The sequence below is a fragment of the Empidonax traillii genome, unplaced genomic scaffold (genome assembly GCF_003031625.1).
Source record: "Empidonax traillii isolate 1590-97213 ecotype Southwest subspecies unplaced genomic scaffold, ASM303162v1 scaffold455:size476776, whole genome shotgun sequence".
In the NCBI taxonomy this organism is placed as follows: Eukaryota; Metazoa; Chordata; class Aves; order Passeriformes; family Tyrannidae; genus Empidonax; species Empidonax traillii.
In genome coordinates, this window is record NW_020955648.1 from 434761 (window position 1) to 445118 (window position 10358).

At 50.5% G+C, this 10358-nt stretch overlaps 2 protein-coding genes across 5 annotated transcripts; one reads left to right on the plus strand and one right to left on the minus strand.

Annotated features, from left to right (window-relative positions):
- Positions 1-637: 637 nt before the first annotated feature.
- MRNIP (MRN complex interacting protein) lies at positions 638-4509 on the plus strand. Of its 2 annotated transcripts, none has more exons than XM_027895302.1 (7): positions 638-715; positions 801-860; positions 1046-1143; positions 2328-2397; positions 2676-2818; positions 3069-3171; positions 3412-4509. In XM_027895302.1, the coding sequence occupies exons 1-7, from the start codon at positions 656-658 to the stop codon at positions 3970-3972; spliced, it is 1095 nt and encodes a 364-aa protein (XP_027751103.1). In that variant the 5' UTR covers positions 638-655; the 3' UTR covers positions 3973-4509. The 2 variants fall into 2 exon arrangements, with proteins under 2 accessions (XP_027751103.1, XP_027751104.1); XM_027895303.1 differs by having other exon boundaries at positions 3069-3156.
- A 10-nt stretch (positions 4510-4519) lies between these two features.
- Positions 4520-9051, minus strand: SQSTM1 (sequestosome 1). Of its 3 annotated transcripts, none has more exons than XM_027895300.1 (8): positions 8788-9051; positions 8550-8645; positions 7494-7723; positions 7207-7363; positions 6671-6757; positions 5902-6143; positions 5450-5657; positions 4520-4822 (listed from the first exon to the last, which is right to left on the minus strand). In XM_027895300.1, exons 1-8 carry the CDS (start codon positions 8963-8965, stop codon positions 4665-4667), a joined length of 1356 nt encoding a protein of 451 aa, XP_027751101.1. In that variant the 5' UTR covers positions 8966-9051; the 3' UTR covers positions 4520-4664. The 3 variants fall into 3 exon arrangements, with proteins under 3 accessions (XP_027751101.1, XP_027751099.1, XP_027751102.1); XM_027895298.1 differs by having other exon boundaries at positions 6671-6760; XM_027895301.1 differs by lacking the exon at positions 6671-6757.
- Between the last annotated feature and the right edge of the window lie 1307 nt (positions 9052-10358).

Sequence of the window (10358 nt, forward strand, 5' to 3'; positions counted from 1 at the left end):
ATCTCTTTCTTTCCTCCTTTCTTCTTTTTCTCCCCCTCTTTCTTTCCTTTTTTCTTTTCCTTCTTCCTTCTTTTTTTTTTCTTTTCTTTCTTCTTCCCTCTTCCTTTCTTTTCCTTCTTTCTTTCCTTCTTTCCTTTTTTCTTACTTTATTTCTTTCTTCTTATTCATTTTTGGGTTTACATCTTTTTTTTTCCTCTCTCCTTTTTCTTACTCTTTTTTTTTCCCCTTTTCTTTCCTCACTTCCGCCTTCCTTCCCTCCCTTTCTTTTACCCCCTCTTTCTTTTCTCCTTTTCTTTCCTCCCCTTTCTTTCCCCCCTATTTTTTTCCCTCCTTTTTATCATTATTCCGTACACTTTTTATACAACACAGGCTGACACCGTTTCAGGAAGGTGCAAACCTGGTGACCCTGTAGCTTCGAACACCACGCGTGATCCCTCGTGGGAGAACTCTACTTGTACTAACTCACAGCCAGCCTGCCCTCAGACTTATATTAAGTTCTCTGCGAGGAGTCTTCCTGCGCGGCGGCGGCTCCGGGCGGTGAGTGGATGTGCTGATCCGGGATTGTCCCCTCCGTGTCCCCTCCGTGTCCCCTCCGTGTCCCGCCGCGGTGTTGCCGCCGGGGGGCGCTGTGGGCCCGCGCGGTCACGTGCCCGCCATGGCGCGGCCGTTCCGGGTGCTGCGGTGCTGCCGCTGCCGCCGCTTCCAAGTGCACCCGGTGGGATGGGGTGGGATGGGATGGGGTGGGACGGGACGGGGGCTGCGGGCCCTGACCCCTCGCTGACCCCCTTGCGCCCTCGCAGGCCAAGCGCAGCGGGCAGTGGAGCTGCAGCGTGTGCGGGCAGCGCCAGGCCGTGCAGAAGGTGAGGGCGGCCCCGCCCGCCTCAGCCCCGGCTGGCGCCTCACGGGTGCCCCGGGGGTTCCCTCGCCTCAGCCCCGGCTGGCACCTCACGGGTGCCCCGGGGGTTCCCTCGCCTCAGCCCCGGCTGGCACCTCACGGGTGCCCCGGGGGTTCCCCCCCCCTCAGCCGCTCCCTCCTTCCCTGCAGGTTTACGGGCAGGGCTCGGGCCCGGACTGCAGGCACCACGTCCAGAAGTTAAACTTGCTGCAGGGAGAGGCAGAGGAAGCGCTTGGCTGGACGTCTTGGTACGGTGTTTAATCTTTCCCTGTGTGTTTCTTTTAATGTGCTGCAGCTGATGCTCATACTCACACATTGGGTGCCTGTTTGTTACCCAGTCTGAGCTCACGGGAAGGTTTTCTGGCCTGTTGTGAACCCCAGCCCTAACCCAGTTTTGTCCTCACCCCAAAGTAACATGCTCTGTGTTAGGTTAAGTGTCCCAGCATGTTTCTTTTGCCAAGAACTTTTTTTCAGGTAAGTTTGGTTGATCAATAGCTTGAGTTGGTCAGGCCTTTACCCATCAATATGTACAATAGGGTTTGGATTTGTTGTGTTGGTTTTTAGTTTTGGGTTGGTTTGTTTGTTTTGTTTGCTTTTTCTTATGATGATGACCTGACTGTGGAGATGTCCATTTTACAGATTACAGTCGTCACCAGATTACATCCTCAGAAAACATCATCCACTCGACCTAACTTGGCATTTAGGGGGGTCACACACTGAATCTGTTGAGTAGTCACTGCTGCTATTGTTAAAAGACTTGTTTAGTGCAAAGATTTCTCTGTAATTATTGCTGGGCTGGAAAATCTGAGTAGCACCTTCCTGTTTATTTCATTCTCTAATCTCTTTATAAATCGTTTAATCTTGAACTGGTCCAGCTTCCTTTTTACTTGAGGTTATTTTCAGAAATCAATCAAAGGTAGTTACATAACTTACTTGTGTGTACACAGTGCTTCAGGGTTAAGCTTGGGGAAGAAAACTCATTGTTTGTCCACTTTATCAAAGAGGGTTGCTATTTTTATTCTCAAAAAATTGTGAAATTCAAAACATTGCAAAATAACTTCCCTTTTTGCTTGGGTTTCTTGGGATGTAATTAGTGAGTTTAAGCTGCTGTCCCAAAGAAATGCTGTTATATCCCTAGTTATGCTCAATTAGAATTTGTCGTTTCATGATTAGTGGCTTTAGATCGAAGTATTTGTGTAGAAAGAGTTACCTGCTAACCAGATGTTTTTAAAGTATTTGTCAGTATATATTGCAAACTCTTCGTTTGGCATCACCTTTTATGCAGATCCTGGTTTTTCAGATGTACCTCCCATCTGGTGTCCCTATCCATGCTTTCTCTCCAGTCCCTTGTGATATAAACGGATGATTTTAAACCTGTGAATCAACAGACAAGAGTGTGTTCCAGAAACTGTAGCTTAAACCTCTGTTTTAGGTGCGTTGAGGACTCTGTAAATGACAGCAAAAACAGAGCAGCACAACGTGAGGACAGTTTGGCCCAGCAGGTAAAACCCCTACAAAGCTGAGGTAAATACCAACCCGTTCTGTCCCAGGTGAATCCAGTGATCCCTCTGTATGGGAAATGGTGATAGAATCAGAGAGGCTCCTGCAGAGAGAGAATGAGATGTACATGGAAACTCTGCTCCACTGGGAACTGAACCTGGGAATATGATACAGGGACGTGTCCTGAACTGACTCACTTGAGGCACTCAGTGCATGTGTAACGATGCCAAAAATGAGAACCCCGTGTTTTACTGTTTTCAGTAACTCTCCAATGTTGTAGGAGGCAAGTCAGACGTCAGAAGGGAGTCGCTGGAGTAAATATCTGGACCAGGAGAGTGAGGATCAGGAAGATGGGGAGGAGGCGGCAGCTCTAGCAAGGCAACAGTTCTGCTCCCAGAGGAAGAACACTGTGGGAGAACAAAGGTACAGAGAGAACTTCGTTTTGCAATTCCTGCCCCCAGGTGTTGACACTTGTTTTGGAGGTGTGGGAGGCAGTTCATCTCTGAGAGCTGAACAAAACACAGGTTGCAGTGTATGACCTGAGCTAAGCAGAGGTTTGGTATTCGGGGATAAAACTTGTCTTATTGCTAGAGCCCTGCACTTCATGAACCTCTCTGGTGATCTGTGAAAGAGGAGCTGATCTGTCCTCTTTGTGAATGGTTTTCTTGGCCAGGAAACATCGGAAGAGCTTCTTCTCCAGTGATGTTCCAGAGCATGCAGAAGAAAATGGAGTTTTCCAGCCTGTCTCCCAAGCCAAAAAGGTTAAAACCACTGAGGTATTTTAGCTGTAGAAGATGCTTCTGAGCAGTGTTCTTTTGACCTCTTTTGTGTCATAATTTTGAGTTTTTATGAGTCTTTCTCTGTTCTTTTATTTGAGTGACTGGGGAGAAGAAAACTGTGTTGGGGGTTTCTCTCTGAAAGGTTTCAGTCAGGCAAAGCCAATGTCACCTTTAATGCTCCTGTGCAGCCTGGCCTTGTGATCTGGATTTATAACAAAGCCCTCTTCCTTCTTACAGCGCAAGAAATGCTTTGCAGCAGAGCCTGATGGGGCTGACAGAGATGCTGTTCCTGGAGACAGCATGGTTCCTGCTGTCTGTGAGGCTGCAGTGCCCAAGTTCAACACACAACCCCCAACCCCCCGTGCCAAACCATCAAAGTGGGGGAAATTTCTCCCATCTTCTGACAACTCCAGTGCAAACCCTGCTGGGGTGACCTTGTCACTGTGGGAGGGCACTGGAGATTTGGGGCTGGACAGCACCACTGCAGCAGGTGCTGGTGGGGCCAGGAGATGCTCAGAACAGGATGGAGAAACTCTGCCTCAAGGTACAGGTTTTGAATTTAAAAAGTGTGTTGCTGGCACTGAGGGTCTGGCCTTGAAATTGCCCAGCACCAGTTGCTCAGCTGAGGATGTGTCCAAAGAACCTCAGAGCCAGTCAGAAACCACTGCAGGAAGGTGCTGTTTGGATAACACCAGGAGGGCAAACACCCTTGTCAACTCTAACCCTGGGCCAAAGCTCAGCAACATTTCTTGTGAAAAACTCTTTTGTACAGAGGAGGAGTTTGATGATGATCTCTGAGACGTCCAGACATCTCTGGCAGTGCTTTCTTGTCTCTATAATGTATGTCAAGCATGTGGCACAATTGGTAACTGAAGGTGGCTTCACTTTAAGCTACTATTAGAACTGCACTAATAAAGTTGTTTACTTGCTTTATGGTTGTATTTGGGGAGGAGAGACTATTGCTCTCAGGTTACAGTGTTGTCTAGCAACCTCAGCAGCTAGAAATAGGAATGGAAGTAGGTCAGTTTGTGGGGAGAAAGCTCCCAGGCTTTAAGGACTCCTTGGCAGTACAATTAAATACTGTGATTAACTCCTCCTTACAAAACCACGGCTTTTTTTCCCTGTACTACATCTTTGTTTAGATCTCCCATAGCAACCCCTTTCTTCCAGAGCTGCAGAGCCAGCAAAGCACTGGATTTCCTTTCTAAGTGTAGTCCTGAGCACGCACCAAAGTATGTGCAAAAAGGCAGCTCTAGGCTGATTTCAGCCTAGTCCCTTCACTCTGTTAACTAAGTTACAGCACATAAAGTAATACAGCTGTGACACAAACTCTCAGACAGACACATCACATGCAGCAGTATTTATTTTTCCTTCATTCTACAAGCACGTAAGAACATGAGACAGAAACCCTTAGCAGGAAGAAAAGATGTACCACAATGACTTTTGCTATGTCGTCTGGTTTCAGTTAGAAAAGTGCTTTTTTGTTACTACTACAAGTGAGGTGGCTGCTTGGAGTACTGGATGGCATCTAGTGCTGCCCCAATGTCGCAGTTCTTTGTCTGCAGGAGTCGAGTGAGCCATCCACCCTCATCAGAGAAGCCCATGGAGAGCATCTGGGACAGGGACTCAATGAGGCGAGGGTCTGCTTCTGTTAGGAGAAAAAGGGTTTAGAGTTCAACTATCCCCTGTAACTGGTAAAGCAGACAAGGCTCCAGTACCACACAGCAAGTGGGTGGCACAGATCCCCAGTGAAATGCTCTCTTTTGTCCCTCAGGAGCACCAACGTTTGAGATAAATGATACATAACCAGGGCTAAGAAAACAACTGGATCAGGCTCAGCCGGCCTTGCTGTAGGACTCTGTGCTCTTGATCTCAGTTAAGGGGCCTAGGATACTATTACTGGCTCCCACCAGAAAAATGCTGCCCTAAAGCCAGAGGGAGTACTGAGTAGTCCACATGCTGCATTAAAAGGCTCTCAGTACATAGCCAAAGACATGATTTAGGACAGCACCTTTTTTGTGTTGCTCAAATGGCACCTTAGCCTAAGGTCAGAAGTCTTGTTAAGACTTAGCTGACCACATTCAAGAGAAGAACCATCTGAATGTCTCAACAGGGTGCAAGAACTGCCAAACCTGCCAAGAGTCAGAGACAGGTTTAGCTGTAACTAACACAGCCTTGGTTCCTACCACCTCTAAAACAAGTCTGCTTGTCAGGCAAGTTGGCAGTTTTCAAGTGAAAGTTACTCTCAGCTACGAAACCTGCACCTTTCTCCTACCTGGTGGGAGGTGTGGGTAGAGAGCAGCTTCTCGCAGTCCTGTAGGCCCTGGCTGGGGAGGCTCCCTGGATACATCCAGGGAGCTGGGACCATCTGTGTCTGGCATTTGCAGAGACTGCAGCTCACCCGTGGAAGGATCCACTTCTTTGGATGATAAGTGGGTCCAGTCCTCCTCACCCCCTGATGAACTGCTGGACTCACTGTGTTCCTGAAATGAAAAGAAAAGAGGTCCCAGTGCTGCAGTGCTTTCCAGGTAGGATACATGCTCCTACTATCTGCCTTTTAATATAAAGAACATGCACGCAATGTCCCATTACCTTTGCTGTAAAGGTGTTGTATATCACCTAATCTGTTATCTTAATATTCAATTCCCCAGTGCATGCCACGTGACTATCTTCCTTTTTAGCAAAGCCTCAGCCAGCACTATTAAATTAGCGTCATAGTTCTTGTACCTGGGAGTGGAAGGGGCCATCTTCCATTTGTGTGGGCACAGGGTCTATCACCATGTCCTGTATCTGTTCTGCAACGACATTTACTTCTGTAGCTGAGTCTGTGTTGTTCCAGTCTGGCTTGGTCTGACCGTCCTGGGCTGGAGCACTGCTGTTTGCCTCACCACTGTTCTCCTGACTGGGAGCAGTGGGAGTCACTTTGCTTCTCTGTCCTCCGTGTTCCACATCGATATCAACTTCAATACCTAGAAATGCATTTGAGAGGCAAAGCCTTAGAGATTCTTCCAAAGCACAGTCCTAAATGAGCATGGGTCAATCCCGCTCTACTCTCTAAGGCTTCTGCAATCCCACAGTTTGCCATGTAACAGGTAGTAATTAAAATGCAAAGCCTTCTTTAAATAAAGAGCAGTTAAGCACCAAATCGTCACGCTGCTCTACACAGACAAGCAATATATTTAAAAGGGCCAAGGCAGAATTTTATCTGTGTCCACATAAACCAGGCAAAATCCAGAATGACAACTGGCTTAAACTAAGTGTTCCAGCGCTCACATGTTCATGAAGTCTTTCGTTTTCTACAGAGGGAGGGCTCCGAAAAGGTAGTGGCTGTTCTAAGCTTAGGCATTATTAGTACCAGGTGTAAACTAAGCCCTTGAGGCTTAGTAGGCATGAGGTAGTTCTAATACTAGTCACAACAGCTGACTGCTGCTCTTGTTAAACAGACCTTTAAGCCAGTCCCAGGGATTAACCTGGTAAGAAACTGTAAGTCACTTACCCAAGGGGCTCAGAAAAGCTGCAACAGTCTCCCCAACATTCTTTAGGAAGGTGACATTGGGGTCCTGAGGCTGGTTGTTAGTAGAAGCTTCTAGAAAAACAATTTCTGTTAGCACACACAGAAGCTCAGAGGGAAAGAGCACCTACAGAGTGTGTGACCCCATGACAGCTTTGTGCTCCTTCCTGTCACTCACATATACTGCACAACAAAGGCAGTACGGAGACAAAAACTAACTCTGAGCTACCTCTGGAACAGAAAGCCAACATTAGCATTGTTAAGGCTCATTAGCCATGCTGGAAGGCAGTGACATGCTTGACCTAACAGCTTAGCTTGGTTTGGTTCAATTCCAGATACTCTTATCTGCATCCTCATCGATTGCATGGGCCCAAGCATGCCTTAAAGTAATCCCACCCTGTGCTGAAAGGTGTTACGTTATTTCAAGCAGATTAGGTTAGTTCCCATGTCTGATTTCCCACCCTGTGCTGCAGAACCCCTGGCTCCACCACCACCCTGCTTACCAGGACATCTCCTCTTACCTTCTGCAGCAGGTGGAGTGGGGGCTGCAGTGGTGGCTTCGGCCTGCCCGGAGTTCTGGCATGGAGGTGCAGGCCCAGGATACCCCCAGCAGTGCATCCATGGGAAGGGTGGAACACCGTGCCGCATTTTCCGGAGCCAGCGTCCCCGGGGAAGCCACTGCGAAGGGCAATGTTTGTGTCACACTGTCCACACAGCCAGATCCTGAGCAACTCAAACTCCTGGCTTACATTTGAGGAACGCATTAGTTCCTCAGTTCATTAGTTCCCCTCCGCAGATTTTTGCTCACCTCAAATGGATTTAGCAGGGGACTCTGGAACATCACCATGTTGTGATCCTTGTGGATGCCTTTCCCCTCGCAGGTGCTGCACAGGTCGTAGTCTGGACAGACGCTGCACTTGAACCTGGTGCCCACCACGGGCCCCTCGCAGCCGTCACAGATGACGTTGGGGTGCACCATGTTGCGGGGGGGCTCCTGGCTGCACTGCGCGCGGTGCTCCCGCTTGCACTCCTTCTTCTCTGTTAAGGAAAGGAAACTTTCCATCAGGAACAGGTTGCTATTTACAGGTTGGAAATCAGGCAGAGGAGGAAGCACAAACAGCCCCTGTCAGTGCAGTATTAACTTACTAGGTCAGTTTATTTTTGCACTGGCTGCCAAACACAAGCTGAGGGCACAAGAGAGACCTAAAACCAAGCTCAGTGGGGTTTCGCAAAGATACCTGGTCCTGAAACCAATCATTGCTTATCCTAAATATCTCCTGGCATGTTTATTTTAGATTAGTACTGCATAACCTTATCTGGCTTCTCATCCTACCTTCCTAAGCGCTGCAGGAACAGAATGTGTCTGGAGAAGGAGTTAGGAAGGCGTATGCCAGGAGGCACAACGTGAGAATGGGGACAACAGCCCCGGGCTGGTGTGACTCATTAGACAGGCTGCAGATAAAGCTCTGCACGTATCCACCTGAACACAACGGACTAGGGAACTATTACGGGATGAAAAAGCTGGAATTAAGGCTTCCTAACACACTGTTGAGACTATTTAAGATACCAATATCAGCTCAGCGTGCCCAGGGAGCCAGGATGACAACAGCAGCTCGCATTGGACCTGCTGACAGGGCTGGGAGGAAACTTGTGATCTGCTTACCCCCACCCCCAGCAGGGAGGATTCATATTCTGTCATACTGCTCTGCCCTTTATTTACCCTCCCTCGGCAAGGCCGCAGCTTCCACCAGGCCCTTGAGGACAAGGGGAAGGGCCAGGGCCGGCTGCTCCCACTCCGGGAGCCCTGCCAGGCAAGCGCACAGCCGGAGCCCCGCGGTGCCCTGCGGGGCTGTGCGGGCCCTACCTTTGATGTACACACGGAACACGCCATCCCGCACGTAGGGCATCGCCAGCTCCAGCTCCTCGTCGGAGGAGAAAGCGATCAGGTCCCCTTCTTCATCTGGGAAGGGCGAAGCGCAGGGTGAGGTGCGGGGTCGGGGGTGACGGCGCGGGGGCAGCGGGGCTCCCGCGCCCCGACATCCCCACAGCCGGGACCCCCTCCCCGGGCCCGTCCCGCAGCGCAGCCCCCCGGCCCCGCTCACCCTTGTAGTGCATGCGGAAGGCGGGCGGCGGCCCGGCCCGCAGCAGCCCCTGGAAGAGCTCGGCGACGCGGTCGTAGATGGCGCGGTAGCGGGCGGGCGGCGGCAGCGAGAAGCGGCGGATCTCGCGGGTCGCCTCCTCCTTGCCCAGCAGGTAGGCTTTCACCGTCAGCGCCGCCATGGCTATGGCGCAGCAGGAATTGCCGTCGGGAGCCGGCACAGACGCTCAGGGCGGAGCGGAGAGGGCGGACTGAGGGAGCGGCTGCCGGCGACACTGTTTTATAGTGCCCGTCAGGGCGGCCACGCCCCTGAAGGCCACGCCTTCATGGGGGCAGTGGCCTAATAATGCTCCGCCTCTTTTGTGCTCAGGCCCCGCCCCTTCTGTCACAGGCTCCGCCCCCCATGTCCACTCTCCGCGGTCCCGGTCCGGTCCCGGCTCCTCTCCCTCCCCATCTCGGCTTCGTTCCCTCCAAGAGGAAGGGCAAGGAGCTCGAGGCGCGTTTCCTGCAGCCGGGAAATCCTGTGGACACGCACAAATGCCCGTGTCTGCTCCATGCCCTGCTCAGCTCCCCAGGGGTAGCGCCTGTGCCCAGGTTTGGGCGCAGAGAGACAGTGCCAGGCAGGTTGTGGGGTACGGGGTTATTTTGGTCACCAAAGCACCAGTGGGGAGTGAGGGGGACCTTCTGGGCGGCCTATGGCCTCAGACCCACTGGTGGGGAAACACAACCACCCGTCTGCAGCACATCACGGGGCAGACCTGGGCTGGACTGGCCCCATTACCTCTTAAGCATCACCCACCAGGATGTACTGGGGCACGTGCTATCACAGCTCTTGGCCATCCCTGTCTCACTTGTCCCTTCCATCTCAGCAGACAGAGCCAGCCCAGCCAGGGGACAGCGCTGGGGAGCCACGCGCCCGCCCCGCTCGTGCCGGGACAGCAGCACCCGCTGGAGGGGTTTGCATGCCGAGCATGGCGGGAATAAATAACTCTTCCCTGAACCCCCGTGTTTCAGAAGGGAGTGCTAAAAATAAAGACAGTGGTGTAAACACAACTGACATTAAGGAGGGTGTGCTGGGGCCTTTCCAAGCTGGTTGGCAGCAGCATTTTTTTGCAGATCAGATAGAGCTGACAGCCCTCTTAATCCGGTCGCAGGAGAGTTCAGCTGGCAGAACACACCGCCTGTGCTGTCCAAGCATAATTAAATAAAGATGGATCAATGATTATTAGGTTCCTTGTTGGTGTTAATTTCCTCTCACCCACGGGCCTGACCATTCTGACTCTTGGTGTCGTATTTCTTAGTTTAAGATAACAAGAATTTGGGAGAAACTGTGTCATGATTTATCAACTTCTGTAATCAAGAGAAGCACACATTTTAATTTCCACAATGGGGGGGTAGTTTATTTCTTGAACTTACTCATATATGTTATAACACTTGGCCTTTCTTGTGGGCTTTTGCGGCAGATGTGTGGCAATACTGAAATTGCAACACCTCTCTGGAAAATAATATTTACAGTAGAAAAGGTTGCCCTTTTTTAACTTAAAGGGTTTTCTAGAAATTTCAATTTCTAGGTAT